This window comes from Mchenga conophoros, linkage group LG20 (genome assembly GCF_057382185.1).
Source record: "Mchenga conophoros isolate Kocher_MC1m ecotype Shallow Benthic linkage group LG20, M_conophoros_male_GT1.1, whole genome shotgun sequence".
Taxonomy (NCBI): domain Eukaryota; kingdom Metazoa; phylum Chordata; class Actinopteri; order Cichliformes; family Cichlidae; genus Mchenga; species Mchenga conophoros.
This window is the reverse complement of record NC_140545.1, coordinates 28,787,960-28,815,547: the sequence shown is the minus strand read 5'-3', so window position 1 is coordinate 28,815,547 and position 27,588 is coordinate 28,787,960. Positions and strand designations below refer to the sequence as shown.

At 41.1% G+C, this 27,588-nt stretch overlaps 1 protein-coding gene across 1 annotated transcript; it reads right to left on the bottom strand.

The window, feature by feature from the left end:
* Nucleotides 1-3,675: 3,675 nt before the first annotated feature.
* On the bottom strand, nucleotides 3,676-26,848 carry ccdc22 (CCC complex scaffolding subunit CCDC22). The gene is made up of 16 exons (XM_085259482.1): nucleotides 26,391-26,848; nucleotides 25,977-26,154; nucleotides 23,136-23,268; nucleotides 15,247-15,353; nucleotides 14,879-14,963; nucleotides 14,544-14,713; nucleotides 13,942-14,157; nucleotides 12,848-13,018; nucleotides 10,579-10,698; nucleotides 10,384-10,500; nucleotides 10,205-10,306; nucleotides 9,730-9,837; nucleotides 5,964-6,059; nucleotides 5,609-5,668; nucleotides 5,443-5,517; nucleotides 3,676-4,308 (listed from the first exon to the last, which is right to left on the bottom strand). Exons 1-16 carry the CDS (start codon nucleotides 26,438-26,440, stop codon nucleotides 4,195-4,197), a joined length of 1,902 nt encoding a protein of 633 aa, XP_085115608.1. The 5' UTR covers nucleotides 26,441-26,848; the 3' UTR covers nucleotides 3,676-4,194.
* Nucleotides 26,849-27,588: the final 740 nt, after the last annotated feature.

Here is a 27,588-nt window from a genome sequence, read left to right as displayed (position 1 = left end):
AGAGGGAAGCGAGCCGGCGTCAGGAACAGGCTGAGAGCTCGTGCACACCGCACACCTCTGCCTAGCATCCTGCTCGCCAACGTCCAGTCACTGGAGAACAAGCTTGACGACCTCAGGGCCAGGATAAAGTTCCAGAGAGACATTCGGGACTGCAATCTCCTCTGCTTCACCGAGACATGGCTGAACCCAGCGGTGCCGGACCACGCCATCCAGCCGGCCGAGTTCTTCTCGGTTCACCGCATGGACAGGACACGGGACTCGGGGAAGTCAAGGGGAGGCGGTGTGTGTTTAATGGTGAACAACAACTGGTGCAACAGTGTGAACGTTGTTCCTCTCACACGCTCCTGCACACCAAATCTGGAACTACTGTCCATCATGTGTCGTCCTTTTTATCTACCTCGGGAATTTACATCGGTCATTGTAAGTGCCGTTTATATTCCACCACAAGCGGACACGGTCACCGCCTTATGCGAGCTGCATGAGGCACTCACACAGCACCAGACACAACACCGGGACGCTGCGCTTATTGTGACGGGGGACTTTAATAGCGCCAACCTCAAACGCGCAGCGCCGAACTTTTATCAACACATCACCTGCCCCACCAGGGGTGAAAGGACACTGGACCACTGCTACACTACGGTCAAGGACGGCTACAAGGCACAATCCCGCCCCCCGTTTGGCAAATCTGATCACGCCGCCATCTTCCTCATGCCAAAATACAAACAAAGGCTGAAACAGGAAGTTCCGGTTCAGAGGAAGGTCGCGCGCTGGACGGATCAATCGGTGGCCGCGTTACAGGACGCACTCGATGACGCAGACTGGGACATGTTCAGAAACAGCTCCGACGATGACGTCAACGTGTTTACGGAAGCGGTTGTGGGATTCATCGGGAAACTAGCGGATGATACCGTGGAGACAAAGACTATCACAACGTTTCCCAACCAGAAGCCGTGGGTGGATAAAACCATCCGCAACGCTCTGAGATCCCGCACCGCTGCCTACAACACGGGACTCATGACGGGGGACATGGACCCGTACAAAGCCGCGTCATATAACGTGCGGAGGGCGGTGAAAGAGGCGAAGCAGCGCTACGGGAGGAAACTAGAGTCACAACTCCAACAGAGTGACTCTAGGAGCCTGTGGCGGGGACTAAGGACAATAACGGACTATAAAGCACCAACAACCGGTATGACGAACGCGGCCGTGACTCTGGCAGACGAGCTGAACACTTTCTATGCTCGCTTCGAGGCTGCAGCTAAGGTTTCCAACAATGCTAGTGTTAGCGGCGGTAACGGCTGCAGACAGGAAGATACTGCCAGCACCGGAAACGTGCTCGTCATCTCCGAGCATGAAGTAAGGAGAGCCTTCAAGAGAGTGAACACCAGGAAAGCAGCAGGACCAGACGGCATCCCAGGTCGTATCCTAAGAGACTGCGCATACCAGCTAGCTCCTGTGTTCACTGAGATATTCAACATCTCTTTATCTCAGTCGGTGATCCCCACATGCTTCAAAGAGTCCATCATTGTTCCTGTCCCGAAGAAACCCCACCCTGCTTCTCTCAATGACTATCGCCCTGTAGCCCTCACCTCAGTAGTGATGAAGTGCTTTGAACGCCTGGTCAGAGACTTCATCATTTCTTCACTACCAGACACACTGGACCCACTACAGTTCGCTTACCGTCCAAATCGTTCCACAGACGATGCCATCTCTCATCTCCTCCACACATCACTCACTCACTTGGACACTAGAAGGGGGAATTATGTTAAAATGCTCTTCATAGACTACAGCTCTGCATTTAACACCATAATTCCCTCCACACTCACCACCAAGCTGGAGCATCTGGGACTCAGCTCATCTATGTGTCAGTGGATCTCCAACTTCCTAACTGGCAGACCACAGGCAGTAAGGATGGGCGGACATGTCTCAGCCTCCACCACTCTCAGCACTGGAGCCCCCCAGGGGTGTGTTCTGAGCCCCCTGCTGTACTCTTTGTACACATATGACTGTGTGGCCACTACCAGCTCCACCACCATCATCAAGTTTGCTGACGACACCGTCGTGGTGGGCCTGATCTCTGATAACAACGAGACGGCCTACCTGAAGGAGATTAGGAATCTGGAGAACTGGTGCCAGAGGAACAACCTCCTTCTAAACGTCAGTAAGACAAAGGAGCTGATAGTGGACTTCAGCACTAAGCAGGAGAGGAACTACCAGACCCCCGTCATCAACGAGTGCCCAGTGGAGAGAGTGGACAGCTTCAAATACCTCGGAGTTCACATCACGCAGGACCTGTCATGGTCCTGTCACATCAACACCGTGGTGAAAAAGGCCCGACAGCGTCTCTACCACCTCAGACGCTTGAGAGACTTCCAACTGCCCTCCAAGGTGCTCAGGAACTTTTACTCGTGCACCATAGAGAGCATCCTGGCGGGAAACATCTTAACCTGGTTCGGGAACAGCACCATGCAGGACAGACGAGCTCTACAGAGGGTTGTGCGGTCAGCTGAGCGCACCATCCGCTCCGAGCTCCCTGACCTGCACTCAATCTACAGCAGGCGGTGCTGGACCAAGGCCAGGAAGATCGTGAAGGACCTCAGCCATCCCAACAACAGACTGTTCTCTCTGCTGAGGTCAGGAAAGCGATTCCGCTCCCTGAAGACCAACACAGAGAGACTGAGGAGGAGCTTCTTCCTGCAGGCGATACGGTCTCTCAATCACACCACCACACAGTACTGACCCACACATACAGTTCTTACACACACACTGGACTTTCTGGACATTGTTTTTGCACAACACTGGTCACTATATTCTTCATTTCCAGTTAATACTTGTACAGCTGCTGTTATTGTGTATATATTTATTTATATTTAGATTTCTTCATACATTCTTATATAGTTCTATATTGTGTTGTACAGTTATTTTATTTTCAACTTTAATTTATATATTTTATCTTATTCTTCCCAGTTAAATTTACCCTTCATTCTAATTTGTGTTGTACAGTTATTTCATTTTTAACCTTAATTTATATTTTATTCCTTCCTAGTTAAATTTACCCTTTTTAATTTTGCATATTTATTTCCTATCTTATTCATAGCCTTTCCTTTTTTTGTTTTCTTTAGGTCACGAGTAGTTGTCCAAGCATTTCACTACATATCGTACTGTGTATGACTGTGTACGTGACAAATAAAATTTGAATTTGAATTAGAATTTTTAAGGTCCTGTTGCTCACCTACAAGGCTTTAAAATAGTTTTGCACTTTCATATCTCTCTGCCTTTTTGCACCCCTATATTCCATCCTGTGCGCTCTGGTCTCAGGATATTGGCCTTCTAAGGGTTCCTAAAGCGAGAAGAAAAACCATTTTCTTCTCGTGCCCCATCTTTGGGGCAGGCATGCTCTGTGGGGGGGTTTCAAAGCTAAGTTAAAGACCCACATGTTCACCCTATCCTATGTGTCTTAATTGTATGCCTAAAGTTTTTACTGGTTCTTATTGCTATTCCCTTTTGTTTTATCTTTTTTTTAAAGTGTAGTTTTCTTTTCGTGTTGTTTTATTTATCTTCAAATAGCTGTTCAGCACTATGTTTGAAAGCATATATATCATTAAGAATCTCTGCTTTGGGGTATTATTGGATCATTGCTACTTGTTTAAAAAATAAATAAATAAAAATCACAGTATCTTCAAGCATGTAAGGCATCTTTATTTAGGCTGGTACCATATATACAATAATTTGCTGATGGACGACAGATTAACTACATTCAAATGCCATTCGCTCAACTTAAGCTCACATGAAATCATGACAACTTATAGACTGAAGGTCTGAAAATGGAAAAGTTACTTGTGTTTTAAAATGTCAAAGGAAAACATTAAATTTCAATCACAACATCTTATGATGTCTCATGTATCGTTATAAATGACAGCACCTGCTGCTGCCCAGTGTCGTGTTTCAGTTGAATGCATAACAATCATCCCCCAGGCACACCAAGTACAAATTCAACATTTTCCATCTACTGACCTATTTGTCCATCCATGGCATGCATTTCAATTACAGAGTTCCTGTGGTCCAAAACACACTTTGTCTTTTTCAAAGAAAAGCGGGTCTCCACATTAATGGACAAACATCTAAGTGTGACAGCTGAAGTGCTGTTTCAGTCCCATTCATGTTTTCACTTTAGCCTCATAAAGCAGAGCTGTACTTTCATCCTTCTCTCACTTTGGCAGCGAGTGAAGCGTTCTCCTGTCGAATCGCTTTGTAGTCTTCCAGAATCCTCTCCAGGTTAGCCACAGTTTTGTTTCCGTTTTCTGTCTCAATCTAACAGAGAATAACACAAAATGACCAAAAGACCAAAGATTTTTTTAAAAGACATGTTGCCTGTGGTGACTAAAGACAAACATGGATAAAAATATAATTACTGTGTGCCTACTATGGACCTGCTACAGGTATAATGTAGCTTAGCAAATACAACAACAAACAAAAAGACCTCAGCAATCTGTGACTGTTGCTGGTCAACTAATAGCCCTCAAATTTCAAGTCTAATACTTTTTCCTTGTTGGTTTGTTTTCATAAATACAGTATTGAATAAAACTCTCAGCTAAGACTAAATATTTAAACTAAAGAGAAAAATCTGTAAACCTCTTTGACAGCATTGTCTGTGGGGATTGGTGGGTAGAGGTTTGAGGCAATAACCCACAGGAAGAACATCCTCGGGGAAAAGGGTGACCTGAGCAGGAGATTTCTAAGTTTATAAAGGAGAGGCAGCTACTTTGGGTCCAAATCAAGAGCAGGTTTTAACCTTGAGGAGGGCAGAGCGGATCCACAAGCACGGAAACAAGAAAGAGAAAGGAGCGGATGAGGTTCTTTCAGGACACTTTTTAATACGTGTAAAAGTCTACTGGAGGAGAAAAATAACAGAAAGCTGCCACCCAGCAGGACCTTGAAGAGCACACCAAGACTCAATTATGTGACCCTGAGAACACCCCACTTCGCACAAGCATGTGCCTCGTCTCACTGAGCCAGTCTTCAGGTTTGATACTGCGCCTCCCAAATGGTCTGAAATTAATCTTGTGGTAAATAAAGCTGCCTTGGCACCAGGACCAAATGGCATGCCTCATAAGGTGTACAAGAACTGTCCCATGGTGCTGAAGCTCCTCTGGAAACTGATGAGAATAGCCTGGAAGTCCCAAGCCATCCCCTCAGAGTACAGCCAAGCAGTCGCCACCTTTACACTTCAAGAGGCCACAACCAGCTGGCATCAGCTTGGAAAAGGCATTGCAATGGGTTGCTCAACCTCACCTATCCTTTCTACCACGGCCTTCAACATCCTGCTCATCGGGTCACAGTTAACTACATCCCGCAGCTCTTTCCAGGCTGGACAACTTTGACTTTTGATTCTATTCCAATGTAACACAGCAATCAACACTGCAGCAGTCGAACTATAAATCCTACCTGCTCCTCGAGATCTCGAATCTCTCTCAGGATTGTACCGGTGTCTTCAATGGTTTGGATTAGCTGATTACAGTTCTACAGAAGAATCAAAGATGATGAAAGCATTTGTTGTTGATAGTCATCAAGGGTATAGTAATATATGATACACAGACAAACAGTGACATACTTCATGCAAGGCTGCCAGGTACTTGTAGGATTTGCGGACGGTTTCGTCTTTTTTGGCATCCTACACAAATCATACATGACAAATATTTATTGACAAAATAAACACAGGAGCAACTGATTTCTCTGGAAAAAAAGAAAACAATCAAGTCAGGAAATGACAAGATTAAAGAGCATCTATCCCATCGCTGGGAAGAACTCAAACCTCTTTTTACTAAACATTTGTTCAATGAAGAAAAAAAATTTGCTGAGAAATGGTAAAATGCTAAAAAGAAATCATCCTCATAATTATGCATAACATTTCTGAACAATGAGACAGAAGAGTTCCAATCCTGTGAAAATAAAAAATTCTCTACTACCTTAAAGACCAGCTCATCAGTCACAGCAAATGTCCTGTCTAGTTTTCCAGTCAGATTATTGATCTCTTTCTGGAGCTCCTTAGTGTCTGATAAAATCTGAAAGGAAAGTGAACAGTGTTAAATCTGAATTTTTAAGGTGCAAGATTTTCAAATCACCAGGATTTGAACTTGTCTGAGATTTTAGCAGATGCACACATGGTGCGAATGTGAAAGTCCTACATGACTTCCCTTCTTGAGATCTTGCATTCAGAAGATTTTCAGAAAACTTGACCTCGACTGAAATTCAAACGTATGAGATTTTTAGTAGATGCACATATGGTCTGTCTAAGGAGCTTGGAAAGAAAAGAGTCTGGACTTCTTTAAGTTTCTTGAAGATGTTTCACCTCTCATCCGAGAAGCTTCTTCAGTTCTAAGAGCAACTGGTGGAGAGTCTCAGATTTTTAAGCCCTATGGGAGTGTCCTTACTGATCCTCTGCCTAGTCACACGAGCCAGGGTGTATACCCACACCCGTTTTTAAACCTTGGCTCGTGTGTGATTGCTCTTTCTACCAACTGCTCTTAGAAATGAAGAAGTTTCTCGGATAAGAGGTGAAACGTCTTCAAGAAACTTAAAGTCCAGACGCTTCTCTTTCCAAACTCCTTAGACTGCGATGACCTGGATGACTGAAAACCTTCACTCTAGGATTTTGGTACACGTTTCAAAATTTCTGCGTCGCCTCGTTCTAGAGTTATCGCATTCACAAACTTGAGTGTTCACGCCACCTGCCAGCCTGTACACCAGACCTCATCAACCTTTTATGGCTGAGGGGTAAAAACAGAGAGAAAACCCAAACAATCAAAAGACCTCATGAGGACACGGTGACTCCTACAAACCGGGCTCAGAGAGAAGCAAACATTTGCCATTACTTGTTGTGGGTGAGGGGAAAAGAAGAGAGCAGAGGACAAAAAGTACACTATGGAAGCAAGACAGAATTTAACTACAAAAAGTTGTATTTCCTGCGAAAATGCAGTGTGAATGTCTTGTAGTAGAAACTGCTAAAAACAGCAGAGGAAGCAGAACTTTCTGCTGAAAAGAGTTGTAAAAGCTGAACTGCTTGCTAAAGATGGCTGTATTTGAAAGGGTACAGTGAAGAGTGTCGAGAAAGCTGAGTGTATGCAAGCAGGCTAACATGTGTGGCAATCGCCACAGGTAGGATTCAAACCTTCGCCACGGCGGCTGCTCATACTACTGAGCCAAACCAGTTCTGATGCCAACCAAAGATATAATGAAAAAATCAATTTGCACTGATAAGAGCAGAAGAAACAAAAATTGTGCTGAAAAGAGGTGAACTTTTGAACTTTGTGCTGAAAACAGCAGAAGAAACAGAAAATTGTGTTGAAAATAGTGAAAAAGCTCAACTTTCTGCTGGAAAGAGTTGAAAAACTGAATATTCTGCTGAAGAGGGGTGAAGAAGCTGAAATTTGTGTTGAAAAGAGTTTAAAAAAAAGTTGAACTGTTTACTGAATTTTTTTTTTTTTTTGTCCTAAGCGGGATTTGAACCCGGGCCTCCCGCTCTGAGAACGGCTGCTCATCTTACTGAGCTAAAACAAGGCTCAGCTCAGCGAGCTAAGCTGGTGATCACACTGATAATGTGGTCCCATTCAGTAAAATGGGCCAAAAGAATGGCATAAAAAGCTTAATATCTCAAAAAGTATAAAAGTTATGAGTACCAAAAGATATAGCTGGCATTAGCAGAAAGAGCAGAACAGTTGAAAATTTGAATGGTGAAAATCGGCTGAAAACTGAAGAAGTAGTTAACCAGCAAAGGTCGGAGCAACTAGAACTAGAAAAAGTTGCATTTCCTGCGAAAATGCAGTGTGAATGCCTTGTACTGGAATATAAGAGTACACTAAGCAGTGTCAATAAAGCAGAGTACATGCAAGCAGGGAAGATGTGCAGCAAATGTCACATGTAGGATTTGAACCTGCGCCACTAGATCTCACAGCGGCTGCTCTTCCTATTGAGCCAAACCAGCTCTGATCTCAAACAAAGATATGATGAGAGAAAAAATGTTCACTGTGCAGAAGAAGCTAAATGGTGCTGAAAAGAGGTGAAAATGCTGAAGGTTCAGCAAACAAAAAAAGATAAGGAACCTGAAAATTGCGCTGAAAAGAGGTGAAAAAGCTGAAAATTGTGCTGAAAAGAGCAGAAGAGGCTAAAAATTGTGCCGAAAAGAGGTGAAAAAGCTGAAAATTGTGCTGAAAAGAGCAGAAGAGGCTAAAAGTTGTGCCGAAAAGAGGTGAAAAAGCTGAAAATTGTACTCAAAAGAGGTGAATCAGCAGAATTCTTTTGCTGAAAAGAGGTTAAGAAGTAGAACTTTGCGCTGAAAACAGGTGAATTAGCAGAATTTCTGCTGAAAAGAGGTAAAGAAGCTGAAGTTTGTGCTAAAAACAGCTGAAGAAGCTGGAATTTGTGCTGAAAAGTAGTGAAAAACTGAAAATTCTGCTAAAAAGAGGTGAAAAAGCTGAAATTTGCATGGAAAAGAGTTAAAACTGTTGAAATGTTAACTGAAGAAAATGTTGCCATAAGCGGGATTCGAACCCGGCCCGCCTGCTCTGAGAGCGGCTGCTCATCTCACTGAGCTAAAACATGGCTCAGCTCGGCGAGCTAAGCTGGTGATCACACTGATAATGTGGTCCCATTCAGCGAAATGGCATAAAAAGCTTAATATCTCAAAAAGTATAAAAGGTATGAGCGCCAAAAGATATAGCACGCTTCAGCGGAAAGAGCTGAACAGTTTAAAGTTTGAATGGTGAAAATCAGCTGAAAACTAAGGGAGTAGTTAACCAGCAAAGGTCTGAGCAACTAGAATAGTAAGGTAGAAGAATAAAGTATAAAGAGAAACAGGAACTCAATAGTGTGAATGCCTGTGAAGCATTCACACAATAAGGTAGAAGAACAAAGTTTAAAGAGAAACAGGATCTCAATAGTGTGAATGCCTTGAGGCATTCACACTATTATAACTAGATGAGTGAAGAAGAAATGGTGAGTGAGCCTGCAGCAGCCCAGGCGTACTGCTTCAGGGTTACCTGATCCAGCCCTAACAAGTACTCTGCTAGGGTGATAAGATATGGGGTGATATCTGAGGACATTAAGTTAAGATCGGGCCTGTTTATTCAAGATCTTGTATTATAGGGTGGCTGTAGCTCAGGTGGCAGAGCAGGTCAGCCACTAATCAGAAGGTCGGTGGTTCGATCCCAGGCTGCCTCCTGGCTGCATGCCAAATATCCTTGGGCAAGATACTAACCCCATGTTTGCCTACTGGTGGTGGTCAGAGGGCCCGGTGGCGCCAGTGTCCGGCAGCCTCGCCTCTGTCAGTGCGCCCCAGGGCAGCTGTGGCTACAATGTAGCTTGCCATCGCCAGTGTGTGAATGTGTGTGTGAATGGGTGAATGACTGAATGTAGTGTGAAGCGCTTTGGGGTCCTTAGGGACTAGAAAAGCGCTATACAAATGCAGGCCATTTACCATTTACCATTTGTATTATGTGCAAAGGACTTTAAATCCTAGATATCCCAGGGAGCCAATAAACAGAAGCTGGGAGAAATACACTATATTGCCAAAATTATTCACGCACCATCCAAATAATCGAATTCATGCAGCTCAATAATTTCTATGGCCACAGGTGTATAAAAATCAGGAACCTAGGTATGCAGACTGCTGGTCTGGTCATAGGACATGTAAAAATCACTAATTAAGATTCCTTCAGTTCTTGGTTTTAAACATACCTTTGTAATTTCCTCCTTCTGTTTCTTGATGTTGCTGACAATCTCTAGAATTCTCTGAGTGTACGCTGAGCGAGACGCATCTTGAGGAAGATTTTCTAACTCTGTTACCTACGTTAGAAGCAAACGGGGACAAAAGACCAGCACATTTATTACATTCAGCAGCCAAAACACATATTTTGCAAACTAATCCTTCCAACTACTTGCCATAACCATTATAAACCTTATATTACGAAACAAGCTTCAAAGAATGAATGACCTAATTTGATGTATTGGAGATGCACTACTTTAGAAAAGGGATCTGTGGAGCAAATTTCCTTGCCTTTTCTCATGACATTTTTTTCAGGCTTAGAAAATACAATTTTCACGTTATTTAAAGGTATATCAACCACTCAACGTTACAAATTAAAATCATTTTTAATGTTTTTAAATTTGTCTATGTCAACCCCAATAAAAATGTAATTAGTATCTTCAATACCAGCTGTTTGTATGCATCTTCCTTCTTCTTGGCCTCCTCTGTAGAAACACGGATCTTTTCATGCAAAGACTTGATTTCGGACAGCTTCTTGGATGATTCCACCTGCGGAAAATACACAAAAATGATCAAACTGTACATTTATTGTTAAAGAAAAGCAAAAGGCCTGTTACACGACATACATCTTTGCTGCTGCAGATGTCTTTGAGTCTGCGATATTCATCAACGAGTGGAGCACGGTGTTTCTCCCACTGAGATGCCAGGTTCACGACTCGCTTGGCACTGGCCTCTACCAGAGCCTGCAGAGAGGAAGGCACATATATATAGTGGATCTGTGAGACCTGCTTGGCTGGGTGACATCAAGCATCAGCTCCTACCTGAAGTTTCAGCAGGTTATTATCTGCATCTGGCAGAAGATCAATTGTTTTCTTCTTCACTTGGATTTTCTCTTCTTTTTCAGAGTTTCTCAGTTCTCTCTGTTTCAGCTCATCCAACACCTGCACCACACCACAAATAAATAAAAATGATATTATTATATGCATCTACAGGTTATTCTGTTACATCATTAGCCACGTCGCCGTGCATATTTGTGAATCTTGAATCAGGAAACAATCATTTGTGCTCATTTTGCTCTTTTCAGAGATTGTGACAATTCATATCCTCCACAGGTTCTTACATTTCTGTCAGCACCTTTCAGTATACTGTCACTTCTGTCTGTGAGATGAACAGACTGACAGTGTCAGGAGTAAAGAAAAGGAAGCAGAACAAGAAGTGGTAACGAAGAATTTACCACTCCTACGCATGTTGCAACCCATAACTCTCACCATGTTATGGATTACAGACCTCAAACCGCCAAGACAGATCTGTTTAACTCCCCTGACCTCTAGACTGGTGTAGACTTCCCATTGAGATGTTGCTGGGAACAAAGGAAATATGAAATATCCTATTTAGCCTTCTGCTACTGCAACCTGACTCCAGATAAGCAAAAGATTATAGAGAGAACGACAGATGGATTTTGTCATCCTTGTTGATCTTCGTCTTACTTTATAAATCTAGAGCAAACCTGGGCATTGTACGGCCACATTCAGCCCTTTGGTTATGTCTGACTGAACCAGTTGAGATCAATGGGAAGTATAGCTCATGCAGTTTGTCCAGCTTTTCAGCCACCAAACACTCTGATGCATGTTACATCTCATAATGACTCAAATTGTAATCCTTAAATACAGGAATCATCTCTCTACAAGCTTTACATCTGACGTCGTGTTAAAAAAAACCCTCTACACTCTCTCTCTCTCTTTAATGTAAGATGACATCATTTGGCCCTTGCAACTCGCAGGACTCATCAACGTCTGTTCCAACAGTGAGGGTTTTGTTCTTGGAGGTAACTGAATGTTTGGATATGCTCGAGCTGAAACAAGACAAACTGGGAAGTGTCATATTTTTCAAATTCTTCATTCCATACTTAGTGTTGAGTTGAACAAAAGTCCACTGCCATAACATTTTGGTGATTGTTAAGTTACGTACAGGCGACTTGCCATATGAAACAAATGCAAATGGAGAATGTGAAGTTGCTTTTACATGCACAGTGCCAGAGCAGTGCTCTCTGCCTGCCCATCTGTATAGCATTACTTGCTGGGTGTTGCAACATCCATCAATTAACGAATTCACGTTACGTTTTGATTTTGCATTTTATATAAGAACATTAGCAGTGGAGGTAAATAACTGTTCTACGCTTTCATGTTCAGAAATATAAATCAGCAACAATCACAGAGTGCAAGCGTCACTTCCCGTCTTCTGTCTTGCTCGTTCGGTGTGGACAAGCTCTATTTTAATTGCTGCAATCAAATACGTATGTTTTATAGAAAGGCTCAACGTTATGATTCTATTATAATTATAATATAAAATGTAAATATGATTATATAATTACAGAATCCTTGAACAAATTTAAAAGGTCTAAGCATATAGTGTAGCAAGCCTGCAAATGAATGTACGTCCATGCTGCTCCCCCTGGTGGATACACAAGATATTACCGTCGACGTTCCTAGATGCTGCTTAGGGGCATTTAGCCCTCGTGATTACATCACCCACGTCACCAGCTTTTAAAGCCTACTGAAGACAACCTGAGAAAAACACTTCTTTTATTCCAAAATGCTGGGACAGCACTGAGGTACATGAAAAACAACTTAGAATAAAGTAAAAAACAAAAACAAAAATAAATTAAAACGCTTAAATGTCTAAGTGGGCATTACATAATTCAAAATAAAGGGTGACAAACGAGCTCTTTGGAGCAACTCTTTAAAAAACACTTACAAGTTTTGCCTTCTGTCCCTCGTTCCTCTAATTGAAACCTTTCACCAAATGTTTTCTATCATTAGTAGCAATACTTAAGTGAAAAAATGAAGTAAGATATGAAAGACACATTTGTAACATGAACAATTCAATCAACTTAGTCAATAATGACTTCTCCATTTCAGATAAGTAGGAAAAACAGCTATACACTCCAGTTTCCTCTCAGGAGAAAGAGACTAGAGTAAATGACATCTTTGCAGTGTATTCAGTTCTTATTTATGAATGAAAACGGGAGAAAGAGAAAAAAGTAACTATTGACTGCCACCAGTCCATCAGGTTCATCTTAGGTGAGCTTACCTGAGCGCTGGTAACACTCATGTGCTTCATGTCTGCTGCTAGATGGTCAACCTCACTGCAAAGCTGCTGGAATTGCTGCTGAAGGTAAGCCAACTCCTCCTGCTGACCCAGCTGTACATCCCCCTCTGACTGATGATTAGTCGGGATGGTTTTTGCTACTGGAGGCAATTCCTGTAGAACGAACACACACACACACACACACACACACACACACACACACACACACTTTAAGGGGGAAGTAGGTTACACCCTGGACAGGTTGCCCATGCTAACACAGAGACAAACAACTACTGACAGCTATGGGCAATTTAAAATCTCCAGGTAATTAACAACTACTAATTAACAAAAACATGTAGTTGGTGCATGTCTTTAGAAAAAACTAGGGTACCTGGAGGCAGGGGGAGAACATGTAAACTCTACAGAGCAAAGGCCAAGTCTATTTGTTGTAACAATGCGTACTTTCACAGAACAAACTTTGCATTAAAATTTCCTGTTTGAATCTGTAAACATACGGAGTCACAGACAGGATCCATCAGGAAGTTGCTCAACTCAGGAGCTATTAGAACTACAGTGAAAATCTTTCTTGTTATAAGAAACAAAAGCAATTCTAAAGAGTTTTCAGGCACTTAGTTTGCAGCATTACTGAAATAAAACTTCATTTCAATTTACTGAGCCCAAAGTAATGACGTGTAAAGGTAAGTTTATTGTTATCTGTATCTAATTTAGTAGTGGAAAGAGAGGCTGTGTGGTAGAAGTAAACCACACAATCATTCAACTTTTAAGTTTCTTTTTTCAGTGAAATTTCTTACACAGGCTGAAGGATGTGATGTAGGCTTTGTGAGACCTGAGAGATACATTCAGGACCAAACTTACAGATTCAAAGACAGGATGTGTTAAATGCCCCACAAAAAAAGAATTCAAACTGTCAAGCAGGTTGTTTTAGGTTTGCTGAGGTGGTCAAACTTCAATCAGAATGCATTCATTTGTTGGACAAAGTGTAAATTAGGCTGAAAAAAATGTTTTCACTGGTTAAGAGTTTTGTGAGGATCAAACTGTATGTATGCAGTTGTTTTAAACAATGCTGAGGTCTCTACCTGTGTGAAGTTGAACTTCTGTGTGTGGGTGAAGTGTGTGCCCTTGGTCAGGATGTGGCCGGGTTGAACGGAGCCTTTGAAGGCCTGCAGGAGCTCACACAGGTCAGAGGTGGAGCGAGAAACACCAAAGGCACTATGAGAAGAGGGCAGGGCAGCAGAACGCAGTTGGTCCTCGATCCGTTTATGCAACCGGGTGAATTTCCGTAAGCAATATTCCTGTTACACAACATCCAATAAACATGTTCATACAGAGGTGTACAAGGAGTTAACACTTTCAAATTTGGTGCATTTAGACAGAGCATACTCAACAGGGTATAGTTAATACTATATCGACTCGTGTGATTCAAAAGATTAGAAATCTGTGAAAAACCTTCATAGTTTCATTCAAAAAGACATTACTTACTGACTTACTACAAGCCAATAATGAAACAAAAAGGGCATGAATATTTTTAAATGTTGATACAATATATCCAAGTCAACTTTTTTGATTTAAATTACAAAATAATGAACTTTTGGACATTTTTTTGTACTGGCATTAGTAACATTAGGTTAATAGGAAGCAAATAACTCTAAGATTCAAATAGGACTGTGTGAATATTTGCCTGTGGAGTAAAGCGGGACAACAGTCCCTGATTGTTCCACTCGTTGTCCCACTCCTGAGCAGCACTTATTTCAGCTGTGTGCTGCTCCAGTATGGACGCCACCACAGAAGCTTGACTGGAAATCTGGGCGGTGACAGGGGAGAGAACGTCCCGCTGGTAGTCCTTCACTTCTGCAAACACAGCACACCTTACATTTCACTCACACTTTCTCTTTTGTAAAAACTTTTCAGAAGTGATTTCACTGCAAGTGTGATGGCAAACTGAACATTTTCATTATTCATAATTAGTAGGAAAAAACACACTGTGTGTGTGTGTGTGTACAGTAAGAGGACTACCTTTTGTGTGCCTCTTGCTTGAGCCTTTAGTGCAGTTTGTTAGGCTGAGGGGCTGGACGTGGAAGCTGTGCATGACTCCTTGTCTCTATACATGTGAAAATAGAAGTAAAACATTTTATAAACAAAACTGATCTTTACCTGGCTGTCTGTTAACTCAGGAAACATAGCTATGTTTAGCTCCACTTTATTATTATTTATAAGAATATTATAAATTATTTCATAGTTTATACGTTGTACTGATGCCATGAAGACACAAAAAATGTAATTCAAAAGTCTCACTCACTGCCAGTCATAATTATACACATACATTCAAAAACAAAATTAAAACTATAGCATATAACAACGAGCAGAATGGGGCATTAGTTAACCTGTGTTTCACAGTTTAGTGGTAGTCTGCATTTTGGAGGCAGCCAAGGTACAGCAAGATGGGCTTTGATCGCAGCAGCTATGGTTCTCTCCAGTACCACTGATTTCCCTAAAGGAAGACAAAAACCAAAGCTTTGGGTGACTTAAATGCATCGTCCTTGATGAAAAGTGCCCCGGTCATGTCCACATCATGATCACATCACTTTTTTTAAACAATCCACAGCAGAAAAATGTGTCGTCTTCTACAGCTGTGGTTCCCAAAGTGTGAGCCAGGGCCCTTGTTGGGCCACAAAGTTACTACAGGTGGGTCGCAGAAATTCACTTTAAAATTACTCACTAGTACGTACAGTTATGTATCTATACAAACTAACTGGCATAAAAAAGTGAAATAAAACTGGTAATAGGAGGTAGGTAGTTTATGATTTTACTCGTGTTGAATTTTGCCCCGATCCACCTGCCAATCTCCCCTCTCTTCTCACATGAACAAGACAAGTTTACAAGATTAAACACAGTTCTCCACTTAACCTGTCCCCATCCAAGAGTGGGAGGGGCACCCTTTAGGGGCACCCTAAGAGTGTTATTTTAGGTTCTAATTCTCATTACTGCCACTTCCCACTCGACTACGGACCACTCCAGTACGAGCTGGAGGGGACCACCTGATGAAGCCAGCACTTCCACATTATCTGCAAAAAGCAGAGATTCTGAGTGGAAGTCTTCTCCCACTTGGCTACGCCTAAAAATTCTGTCCATAAAATTTATTATAAACAAATCCCTGGCAGAGTGCAACACCCACTGAGAACAACTCCAACTTATGGCTGACAATGCAGACCAAGCTCTGTACCAGGACCAAATGGTCTGTAACAACATGCCAAATACCCCTCAGAGGGTATCTCAGGGGGATTTGGTCCCAGGTTCACAAAACAGGTAGACTGGTTAGATAAACTCTAAAACACATCCTCGAATATCGTCAAGAGAATAAATAGCTGGTCTAGCACTCCAGGACCAGAATGTTCCTTCTAGATCTGGAGTTCAACTGACTGGACAAACTTCCACTCTCACTCCAGGACTCAGCTGCCACCAGTTACCCACAGTTGGCACCTTGGCTCACTCAATAATTAGCCGTCAGACATTATACAGGCCACAGATCCACCTGCAAGTGTTGTTGCTGGTTATCTTTCCTGCTCCTGCTTTAATTTTGTGTGTGTTAAACCAAGTAGAGATATTATCTTTGACACTGAAGCCCGAGGTCTGTCCTGAGTAAAGGGGGCGTGTCCAAATAAAGCCCGTGTCAAGGCCCGAATCATTCTTCAGAATATTATATGATCAAAGATAAACAAGGTCCTGATTCTCTGAAATGACATGACTGCCTTGTTAAGTGATACAAGCTTTTGAAAAGACGCTGACATTGTTTTTTTTGTGTGAACTGGACCTGAGGTTATTCTGAGGATTATTATGAGCTTGCAAGGAGATCGTAAGCACACTATAAATCCACCGAAAAAGATCAGCAGTCAGGGAGCATTTGGACATGATATCTCCAATAACAACTTAAATCAATCTCAGAGAGGATGGTTAGAGGTGTAATATAAAAAATGTAACAGTATACAGGAACAGATGTTTCAGCTTTGTCCAGCCACTAGCAGGATTTCTGGATGTCAGCCACTTCTACCTGCCGCTTGTCATGCAGGGACCTGTCCTTCCATCATGGCTCCTCTTCTCTCTCTGGTGTCTGCTACCTGAGGTATTCACTAAGCACAAGGTCATTTGTGACCTTTCTGAACCTTTAATGAATACGTTATTGTCCCATCACATAGATCTGCAAACGCCTATTAAACCAGATATGTACGGTGGCCCCTGGAGACAAAGCACGTACAAACTCCAAAACACATGCAAATTCCAAAAAACAACGGAAGTGCTCCAGGACGCTAGGGGCAGTGTTGAGCTTTTGTTACCTAGTAACATGTCTGTGAAGGTTCTCAGTCATCCAGGTCATCGTAGTCAAAGTTACCTAGTAACAACCTACTACACAAGCCAGGAAGTACCAATGACCGGATTTGGGGTCTGCAGCCTTGAAGGCCGCATTTTAAGGTCACACATGTGTCCACTGTACCATCTGGGAACTCTTCTTGATTCGTAATAACACAAACACTAAATCCTCCTTCTTTTGTGCTGTTTTGTAGCAGTGTATACACCCGAGACTGTCACCTGTCTGTCTGTCCTGCACTCTCTCTCTCTTTTTCTTTCTCTCTGATTGTGTAATAAAAGTATGAACATGTGTTTATAAGTTACACTTGTGTTTGAATCCTGCAGCTTATCACACATTTGATTTCTATGTGTGACACCTGCAAGTGTCCAGAGTGAGGACAGACTGAGGGACCCACTGCTGCACATCATCTGTGAGGCTTTGCACCCCTGATGATCCACCAGGACAAACTCAACAGTGTGTGAGGAAGAGGAGGAGGAAGAGCCAGCTGACAGATGGAGAGAATAGACAGACTGTTCCCTGTTTGTGAAGGACTGCTAGAAAAGTTTGAAATAACTAATTGTCTGTCCTGAATCAGTCTTATTAGGTAATGTTCAAATAATTATATCATTCCAGTGTTTTCAGTGTGGGAGAAAGTACTCAGGGCCTTCAAGTTACACACTATGAAAGGCAGCAACAAGTGTAATATTCAGAAACCTAAAGTATGTATCAGCAGCAGAATGGACCTAAAATAAATGTTTGTTTCAGTTCTATGAAGCTTTGAGTATTTGGGATTAGTAGCACTCCTGTGTTTGTTGCATCATATTGCTGTAATTGTTTATATGCTTTATATATTCTGAGGTAAGTTGATCTATAGTGTTACATCATATTCTGTAAGGATGTTATGTGTTTGTATACTTTCTGCCCAGTTTGACCCATTTAGCAGAAGCCAGCCTGTTTAAGGCTCTGATATCTATTCTGTATGACTTAAAGCAGTTATGACATGGTATGATTTTCTCACCCAATAAAGGAATATTTCATATATCAGTCTACTCTTCATTTTATCAGAAACAGTTATTACAGCCCGTACATTTTCTTTTTATAAATATATGTAAGCAATGAGCCAAATTTAGTAATGCCAACATACTGAAGGAACAACATTTGTCTCTTATATATGATACACCTATATATGCACTGTCAAAGATACTTGTCTTTGAGTGAAGATTTAAGGTGATAAGACATATAAATAACTGCAACTTGAATCTGTACTGAAGCTCAGTATTTGGCACTAGGACTGCTCGATTATGGCAAAAATGATAATCACGATTATTTTCACTGAAATTGAGATCACGATTATTTGACGATATTTATTTAACCCTTTAAGATCTACCATAGAACCAAGTCCGCCAGAGCTTATAATATTTTTTTTACATGCTGTAGTGCCATTTGTGGGAGCATTTCAAGTTGCTATACATCAATACAACTGTTATAGCCCATATTTTAAAAATGTGTATGTATTAAGTCCATAGTAACTACATTAATTGCAAAAAAGTGCAATAAACTACAAAAAAATTGAAAATTGTTTTTGTTTTTTTTACATATATTTCTACTTGGAGAAATTTAAGAGGCTTATCCCTCAAAACTTTAAATACAAAAAAGTTGCAAAAAATAGTTTACAACAACAGGAAATTTATTTTGAGTGTCTTCATAGTTTTATTTTTGGAGATACAGCAATTTTTATATACTGCAGGAAAAACAAAAAACAATCCTATGATGCAAATTTGCAAAGAATGTGCATGTGCATCAAAATAAACTATTTCCAGCAGTGCAATTCGAGTTCTAAGGCCTACAAGTAAAAAACTACATTTTCCGCGAAAATGACGTCACTTGCGATAGTTCGCGTTGACGTCTTTTTCAATGTGGGAAGTGTTAAGAACAGCTGATCGGATCGGCAAAGCGTGTTTCTGGAATATTATGTTTTTGTTCCTGCAAGCGCTTTTTATGCAATTTTTGCAAAGCTATATGTGGAAGGAAACCGTGACCGAGGACAAGCTGATGGCATAAGATGTAAGTACAACTCCTCTGGTTTCATATGGAAAAAAATTTATTGTGCTAGCTTAGCGGTTCAGGTTCTACAGGGATTTAAAAATAGTTATACAAAACGAGCATGCTGCTCTGACCGGCTTTAAAGGGTTAACAATAACAATGTATTGAATAATTACTTTAAAAAATAATATAAAATAGTGTGCAAATACTGATAACAGTGCAAATGTTTGCAATAAAAGAAATAAATGAAAAATGTGAACTTTGCAGTGTTGCTCTGTGGTGCAGCTACGACACCATAGCAAAGTTTACACACTGTGTCTACTTGATCCACGTCTGACTCCGCGAACCCATAATGTTTCCACACCACTGAAGTTTTTTTTTTTTTTACCTCTCTTTTCAACCAACGGCAGTCACTCTCCTCTCCAAATAACTTCTGCTTAGCTTTCCGAGCTTCCCTCGGGTCCTCTTAATTGTTGTGACGCGTGTTCGAAATGCAGAGCAGTGCGCTTGATTTGCCACACGGAGCAGCGCGAGAGTAAAGCATGAGGGAGGGGCTAATAATCGGCTCAGTCATTTTTAATGATCGTTGAAAGCCCAGATCGTAATCGTGATTAAAATTCGATTAATTGAGCAGCCCTATTTGGCACAGAGTTCATGTTCACTGCTGTAATAGCTAATAATGATTAATATAATAACTATAATATTGGCCATATTATATTTACATTACCAAAGTGATATGACTTTAGTCTCATGAACAACATCAGCTAATTCTTATTTACTAACTAATCTTAAATGACTGTTCAGTACAGAAATGAAGCCCAAAAATCATGTTTTACTGTCCTGTGGTCTCAGCCTCAGATACTTATCAAATCACACAAAGCTCTTGTAGAAACAAACAAACAAATGAACAAAATATGTTCTCCTTCATTTCTGTCAAACCAAGTTGTATGACACGTTTCTAGCGGTTAGTATCATGGTTGCTAGGCAACCTGGGAAGCGCGACGGAGACTAGACCGTCCCATACAGACAAACTTGCCGTTTATTTTGCAAATCGAGCTCAACACTGCCCCTAGTTGCAAGTGTTTTGGGGTTTGCAAGTGTTTTGGGGTTTGTACGTGCTTTGTCTCTAGGGGCCACTGTAGATATGTCCCTGTGTCTATATTAACCAATTGTTGTTAAAAGAGGAGAGCATGCTACACAGGGGTAAACATGGCCCCGTCCTAGCTTTTGATACATGCTACTGTCATCAATTTCAAATTGATCCAATATTCAAAATAAGAAAATGTAGCATTTCACAAATGAATCATTGAATTCCAGGATGCCGCCTGCACAAATAAATATTCCACAGTCAACTGTTTGTGGTATTTTAATAAAGTGGAAGCGATTAGGAATGACAGCAATCCCACCACAACGTAATAATGCTAGTAATAATCACAAAGGCTCAGGCAACCCCCCTCGCCCCCAAGATTTCAGACAGAGGAGCTAAAACAAGAACCACTGGACAGAAAAACAACGTTTCAAAGATGACAACAGGTGATGCACTCCACCGCCATGACCTGCATGCATGCTCCATCATGCAATACTCCACTGCTGAAGAAAGAGCACGTTGAAGCACATTCAAAGTTTAGACATTTAAACAAGCCTGTGAAATACTGGGAGCATATTCCCTGTTGATGGGACCAAAATAGAACTCTTTGGATGTCATAATATACCATAAAGTCTGGAGGTCAAACGACACTGCATATGACCCCAAAATGCCATACTAACAGTGATATTTGGAGGTGGGAACATCATGAGGGCTGTTTTTCAGCTACAGGATTTCACATAACTAAAGGAATGATGAATGGAAAAATGTACCAAGACGTTCTTGATAAAAATCTGATGCCATCTACCAGGATGATGGAAATGAAACGAGGTGAACGTTTCAGTAAGATAATGATCCCAAACACAGCCGAGGAAAACTCGGCTAATAGAATGGCCCAGACAATCATCTCATCTGAATCTACTGAAATTTTAAGAACTAAAGCTCAGAGTTCATAGAAGACTGGGCCAAAATCACACCTGAGCAATGCTGCAACTAGCCTCTCCAATCAGGAGGCATCTTGAAGCTATCAGCACCAACAAATGCTACTTTATGATGTATTCAATAAGTTTCAGTAAATTCAGTCCCTGTGTTATTTCTCATTATTACAGAACTTAATTGTTGGACATCTAAGGTTTGATTTCCTTGCATGTGGTGATTGGATGGGTTGTTACCAACATCTGGTGAGAATTCCATGTCAAAGTCACCTTTAGAAATATACTTACTTAGAAACTTGGCGACAGGGCAGAGCAACCAACCCTAAATGGTCTTTCTGCATAACCGTTATTCAAAGACCTCTTCTCGCTTCAGGGCATATCTCAGCCTTCTTAGGCTAGCTAGCTTAGCATTCCACAGAGTGTTAACTATTTAGCTATTTCCTGTCACTGGAAATAGCTACCTTTGCTCATGTCTCCCGAACCCAAAACTTCCCTATAGATCGGGCGTCATACCACTTACCCTCCAGTAAGGCGGTCCTATCTGCACCTGTATATACATATATATGTAAATGATTTTTTTTTAAAAACCAAGATATGTTTGATCTCAAGAACAACCATTTTTTGTTTGTTTGGCTTTTTTCACACATATTTGTTCTTCATTACGGGTGGGAATTGATAAGAATTTGGCGATTCTGAGTCCATTATCAATATCATTTATCAATAACTTATCAATTAACAAATCAAAGATGTAAAACCAGAACAAAGACACTTCAAAGTAGGTGATTCTACTGTAGAAACACGACCAGGTAGAAACACAGGCTGCAATCTGTCTGCTCATCAAAAGCTGAAGTTGTGTTGCCACTATTTTTCTCCTCTGACACACAGACTGAAATCAGCTGACTGTAAGAACCAATAAGTGGGATTGATATGCAGGCATATTAACAATTACAAGGAATTGGACTACTGGGAATCTATTTTTGTAGAGAACCAGCTCTCAATTTCCATCCCTAGTCCTCACAGGATCGCCACTACAAACGTGGTTTATAGATATAACAGCAAGGAAAATACTGGTGGCAGCCAGCAGTACCCCTCAGCCTTCTAGAAGATGCACCTATGGTATCAATTTGAAACTCCTCCGTTACTTAGTTCTCGAGTTATCGCATCCACAAGATTTTCATAAAACGTGACCTCTGAACCCTGACCTTGAGGTGGAGGTCACTGAGCTTCATACTTGTCAAAGTTGTATGTTCTAGCTATTAGTAGACAAAACTACGGCATCAATTTGAAACTCCTACATCGCTTTAATCTCAAGTTATCACAAACTGGGTTGTTTATGTCAGCCACCTGTCTGCCTGCCCGGCAGGATGACAACATTCAACAACTTGGCTGAATTGGCAAATCACTTCTGTTGTGGCTTCCAGCGAAATGTAGAATTAATTTGAAAATGTTATTAATAAGATATAAAGCCTTTTATGGCCTTGCCCCTGTTCATATAGCCTGTAGTGCCAAGACCTTATTCTATCAGTTCTCTTTTTAGCCATTTGATCAGGGCCTCGTGCTTTTCAGGCAGTTAACACAACAACAGCCTTTGTCTGTCCATCAGGTTGCCTGGGTCAGTGGGTTGTTTTAATGTCTGCTGAATGTCAGAGACATTTTCTACTCGAGTGTCTCAAAAAGATTTGCACTGACAGAAAAAAAATTCACAAAATAAGACCTTTGAATTTACCTGTAGCTGTATCTCATAATACTCTAATTACATCTAACATTAGAGGCTAAAGTAAAACAACAATTACTAGACAATATAGTCTATATCTCCAATATTATATGAAACTATGTGTATGCCAGAGATAAACTGTGTCAGTGCACCTGTCGGCTGGTCTGAAGTCTCAGCACTTTCTCTGGGCAGCTTCTCCACCAGAAACATGAGCAGGGAGCGGATCTCTGGTTCACTGCTGTACAGAAAAGTCTGGTATCCTAGCTCTCCTTTGTATCCAATGTCCTGAAAAATAAGAATTTACTTTGAGACAACAGAAAGCTAATTTTGTACTTTTCTAATAATACGCAATTTTGCTCTTATATCTTCGGTGAACATTATTTGCTTCATCACTCACTGAATTTCTCAGTTGTCATTAACAATTTAGAAATTTCACCTGATGAGAAAGATAAGCCAAAACTCCAGTACAGGCTATAACTTGTTAAGCTGTGCAATAAATCATTTGAAGCCTATATTAAATTTAAAATAGTACAAAGACAATACTGGCAGCAGCCAGCAGTACCCCTCAGCCTCCGAGTAGATTCACCTGTGGTATACTTTTAAAATCGTATGTCACCTCATACTCAAGTTATCGCACTCACAAGATTTTCAGAAACTTTAACCTCTGACCTTGTCCTTGAGGTCGAGGTCACTCAAATTCAAATTCATCTGAGATTTTTAGTAGATACACTGATGTTATCAATTTCAACTCAGACGGCACCTGATTCTCAAGTTATTGCATTGACAAACTTGGATAACCACGTCGCTCATCTGCCCAACAGGGTCACGAGTCGACAATACCCATAAACATCAGTGTTTTACAGCTGAGGTGAAAAACATCTTCTCTCATCTTTTATTTGGTAAATATTTACATCGCATGTCCTTCCTGATGGAACACTTCCAAGGATTCACGTCTTCATTCATAATGTGTTAACTACCACAGGAGACACTGAGGTACAAGCAACAAGGGAATTAAATTTGTGTAACGCTCAGCCAAAAATAAATAATGCACTCATGACTGGGTGTAAAAAGAGGATCCCAGCAAGGTAGAGTCTTTCAAAAGTAAAGACAGAACAGGTTCATCACTCAGAAAGAAATAATTTCACAATTTAAGAAAAATATTTATTGATACAAATTTTAGTAATGAGAAGAATGAAAAATAGAAATATCTGTATACAACAGACAATGCTGACAAAACCAAACTCAGTGGGTTCAAGTGAGAAAAGATCATGTAACTTGGAAACTGTAAAATTAATCATTTATTTTATTAAGGATCCATTCATGAAAGGAAGGTCAAATTCAACCATGCAAGAAAAACCCCGAAAAGATCCACACAGTAACTAATTCTAATTCTTCAAGGACAATCCTTTATGAAAGGGGGAGAGAAAGCTCCATCCCACTGCAAAGGATCATCTGACCATTCATAAAAACATCAACAAAATAAGCATTTTCATTGTTATTCCTTTTTCATTTCCTGTCATAACTGCCTGATATATTTATATATATATAAAAAAAAAACAAAAAAAAACAGCCTGTTAAACTCACAGCTGAACATCATACAGCTGGATTATGGAGTCGTTGCTCCATAAAGAGCACAGACCGCCGTATAAGCTCTATAATAATGATCAATATTAACTAAGTGTGCTCAAGCATTATCAGTGTTCATCAGTACTGTCCATTGAAGTACTGCAGTCCTTAGGATTCATTCTATATCCTATGAGGCAAAGTGGGCCAAAATTTGCAAGGTGATCTACAAACAATGTGCTGTAGTTTACATACAAAGATGCAGGCAGTTCACTTCAGTAAAAACCAACATTCTCCCAGGAGCAGCGTGAAAAATCTAGAGGGAGTGTGAGGGAGCCGCTGCAGGCCTGCTAACCAAAATAATTCAGTGTAAGCTCAGACTTCACACAAATGTTTTTCTCTGAAAACAGTGCGTCAGCTCAGATAAAGGAAAATCAATATGCTTCTGATAGAAATCATTCCGCACTGAGCACAGGGTTCAGAGGATTAGGATTCAGGTGTGGTGCAAGATTTATCTAAAGGAGGAGATTTTCCCTACAAACCTGACATCTATGTGGAACAGCTGGATTGTACAATATAAAGAAGAACCCAAAACTGTATTTACCGTCAGATCACTTATTGTGCCACATTTTGTTGTTACAGATTCAGCAGAGAGAAGCCGCTCAGTGTGTGCACAGTGCCAAGAAAAAGCTCATTTCAGTTCATTTCTGCAGTGTTTCATGAAAACTGCGGCATTAAATTGCAGTAAGTGGGGCTCACCTCACCTCTCAGCATGAGAAATGAGCGAAGAGTTTTAGGACAGAGCCAAGGTTATGGCACTGCGCTCACAGCTTAGAGCTGATCACATTCTCGTTCTGATAACATCTCCCATCCTAAAAATAAACTAGCTCTGTAATTGGAGCCAGACTGGACACACTGGGGGAAGTGGTGGAAAGATGCACACTAACGATGTTAGAAGTCATCTTGAATAACTTTGATCAATCCCTTACTCACAGCATCTTTACAGAACAAAAAAAAACATCACTACTAGAAGATGACTCTTTCTCTCTTGTAAAACAAAGAGACAGAAAATCATTGGGACCCAGAGCTATCACACTTTTTAATTCTCATACAAACAGCAGATAAGCTATGGCATTAAAACCATCAGGGTCTATCACTGCGTTTTATTTACATTGAACTGTTTTGGAAAAAACTAGGTTGTCAGCTTTTTTCACATTCTTCTTTCCATGGTGAAAAGAGAAACAACGTGTAGGTGGGGTTCCTAATTGTACTTTCTCTACCAGTTAATGATTCCTGTTGCGAAGAACTAGTTGTGCACAAACTCTTTAAGTAGACAACTGCTTACAGTGTTTGTGTCTGAACACTGCCAATTGCCTGACTGGATTCAGCCAGTGATAACAGGGGACAACAGTTCCATTCAGATATCTTACCTGACAGGCCTGTGCCAGGCTCATGCCCACTCTGAAGCGGGCAGACATACCCGGAGGGAGGGAGGTGGCCAGCGTGCTGCTCAGACCAGGATCGATCACCCGAATACATCTGACCACCGCCTCTACTATCAGCTCACTACTGAACTGTTTCACGCTATTAATTTCTTCAGGCACTTCCCTGCGGGACACGAAGACAAAAAAAAATAACTCTTAGCTGCTACAAAGCTGGTCGTATCCACACAAGCTTCAAATAACCCACATACAGCATGATCATATGACTGGGGCTGGTTCAACACAGGACTGAGCGGAAAACTTCCCATTAGCCTGTAAACATGTCAGCTCGGTAACTTATGCTTACTTTTAAGATCACAGTGCACTGCTTGGCATTTATGAAACCCTGTTGTTGATACTTACGTCCCAACCTGTTTTAGGGCGTGAATCAGAATTTTATCAACTTCCTCCATGGCCGGAGCTTCTCTGAAAGAAGCTAAACTAGCTAACCAACTGGATAACAGCAAAGCATCCGGTGACAGTGAGGCGAAATATGAACATCGACTTCGCTGGTACTGGTTAAAGCTAAAGTATTAGCATCATTTCCATGCATAAAACACAGTTAAGGTACATTCCATCTTCTGCTAGCTTGAAAATAGAGACCAGTTACTTAGCACGACTGCCACTCCTTATATCGGCAAAACGCATTGTAATTATCCGCTGCGTTGGAGACCATTCGCTACAAAACAGCTTCTTTTGTAATTAGTTTTCTTCATTCCCTGCAAACTGAACCTGACCGGGGATTTCTCTATCAAACTAAATAAATCTGACACTTCTGTGTCTCCTACAGTGTGGAAACGAAGTACCAAGCCAATCGAATAATGTGTGAACGCGGTGTTTCTGGGAGGTTGAGTTTTATTCTAGACTTACTGTCAGCGAGAATGAATGAGAAATGAAAACTCGCCAAAATACAGTTCCCAGAATGCACCATAAAGACAGTCTCATGACTATGATAACGGTTTTTTTTTTCTTCAACTTTATTTAAAATATATATATCATACATAGCCGTGTCCCAATTCAGGGGCTGCAGCCTTCGAAGGGCGCATTCAAAAGCCTCGATGTGTAGCCTCCTTTTTCCTTCGTGGCCCAAACCATCCCAAGATTCACAGCGCGGCGGTGGTGGAATATTTTCTAAATAATGGCGCACGGCTCAAGAGTAAATTTCTAAAATTGATTACTGGGTTTTATCTAGTGAATGGCAAAGCGAGGCTTTGTGACACTCTGAAACAAAGCAGTTGTGTCGAAACTTTATTGAGGCTTCGAAACCCAACCCCATCCCCGCAGACATGCCCTGCACAATTTCAAGCAAAGCTACTTATTATATCAGACTGTCAGTAATTGTGATCAGCAGATGTTTTCATACAAACAAGGGGGAAAAAATAATGAGACTGTTAAAGACAGATCTGTGACTATAGTGATCGATGTGCTTCAGCAAATTTCTCCATCTGTTAATATTCCTGCTGCTCACAATAAATCAATTTATATAGTAAAACAAACAGAGAAAAGTCTGCGATGTTCACTGTAACGACCACACTGATTTACAGCTGTTTTGGGGCTCAGA

Coding starts and splice junctions, on each gene's coding strand:
- ccdc22 (XM_085259482.1), bottom strand. CDS start 26,440: ATGGAGGAAGTTGATAAAATTCTGATTCACGCCCTAAAACAGGTTGGG. Junction 10,699..12,847: donor TGAGTGTTACCAGCGCTCAG/GTAAGCTCACCT, acceptor GGTGTGGTGCAG/GTGTTGGATGAGCTGAAACA. Junction 5,669..5,963: donor CTGATGAGCTGGTCTTTAAG/GTAGTAGAGAAT, acceptor TGATTTGTGTAG/GATGCCAAAAAAGACGAAAC.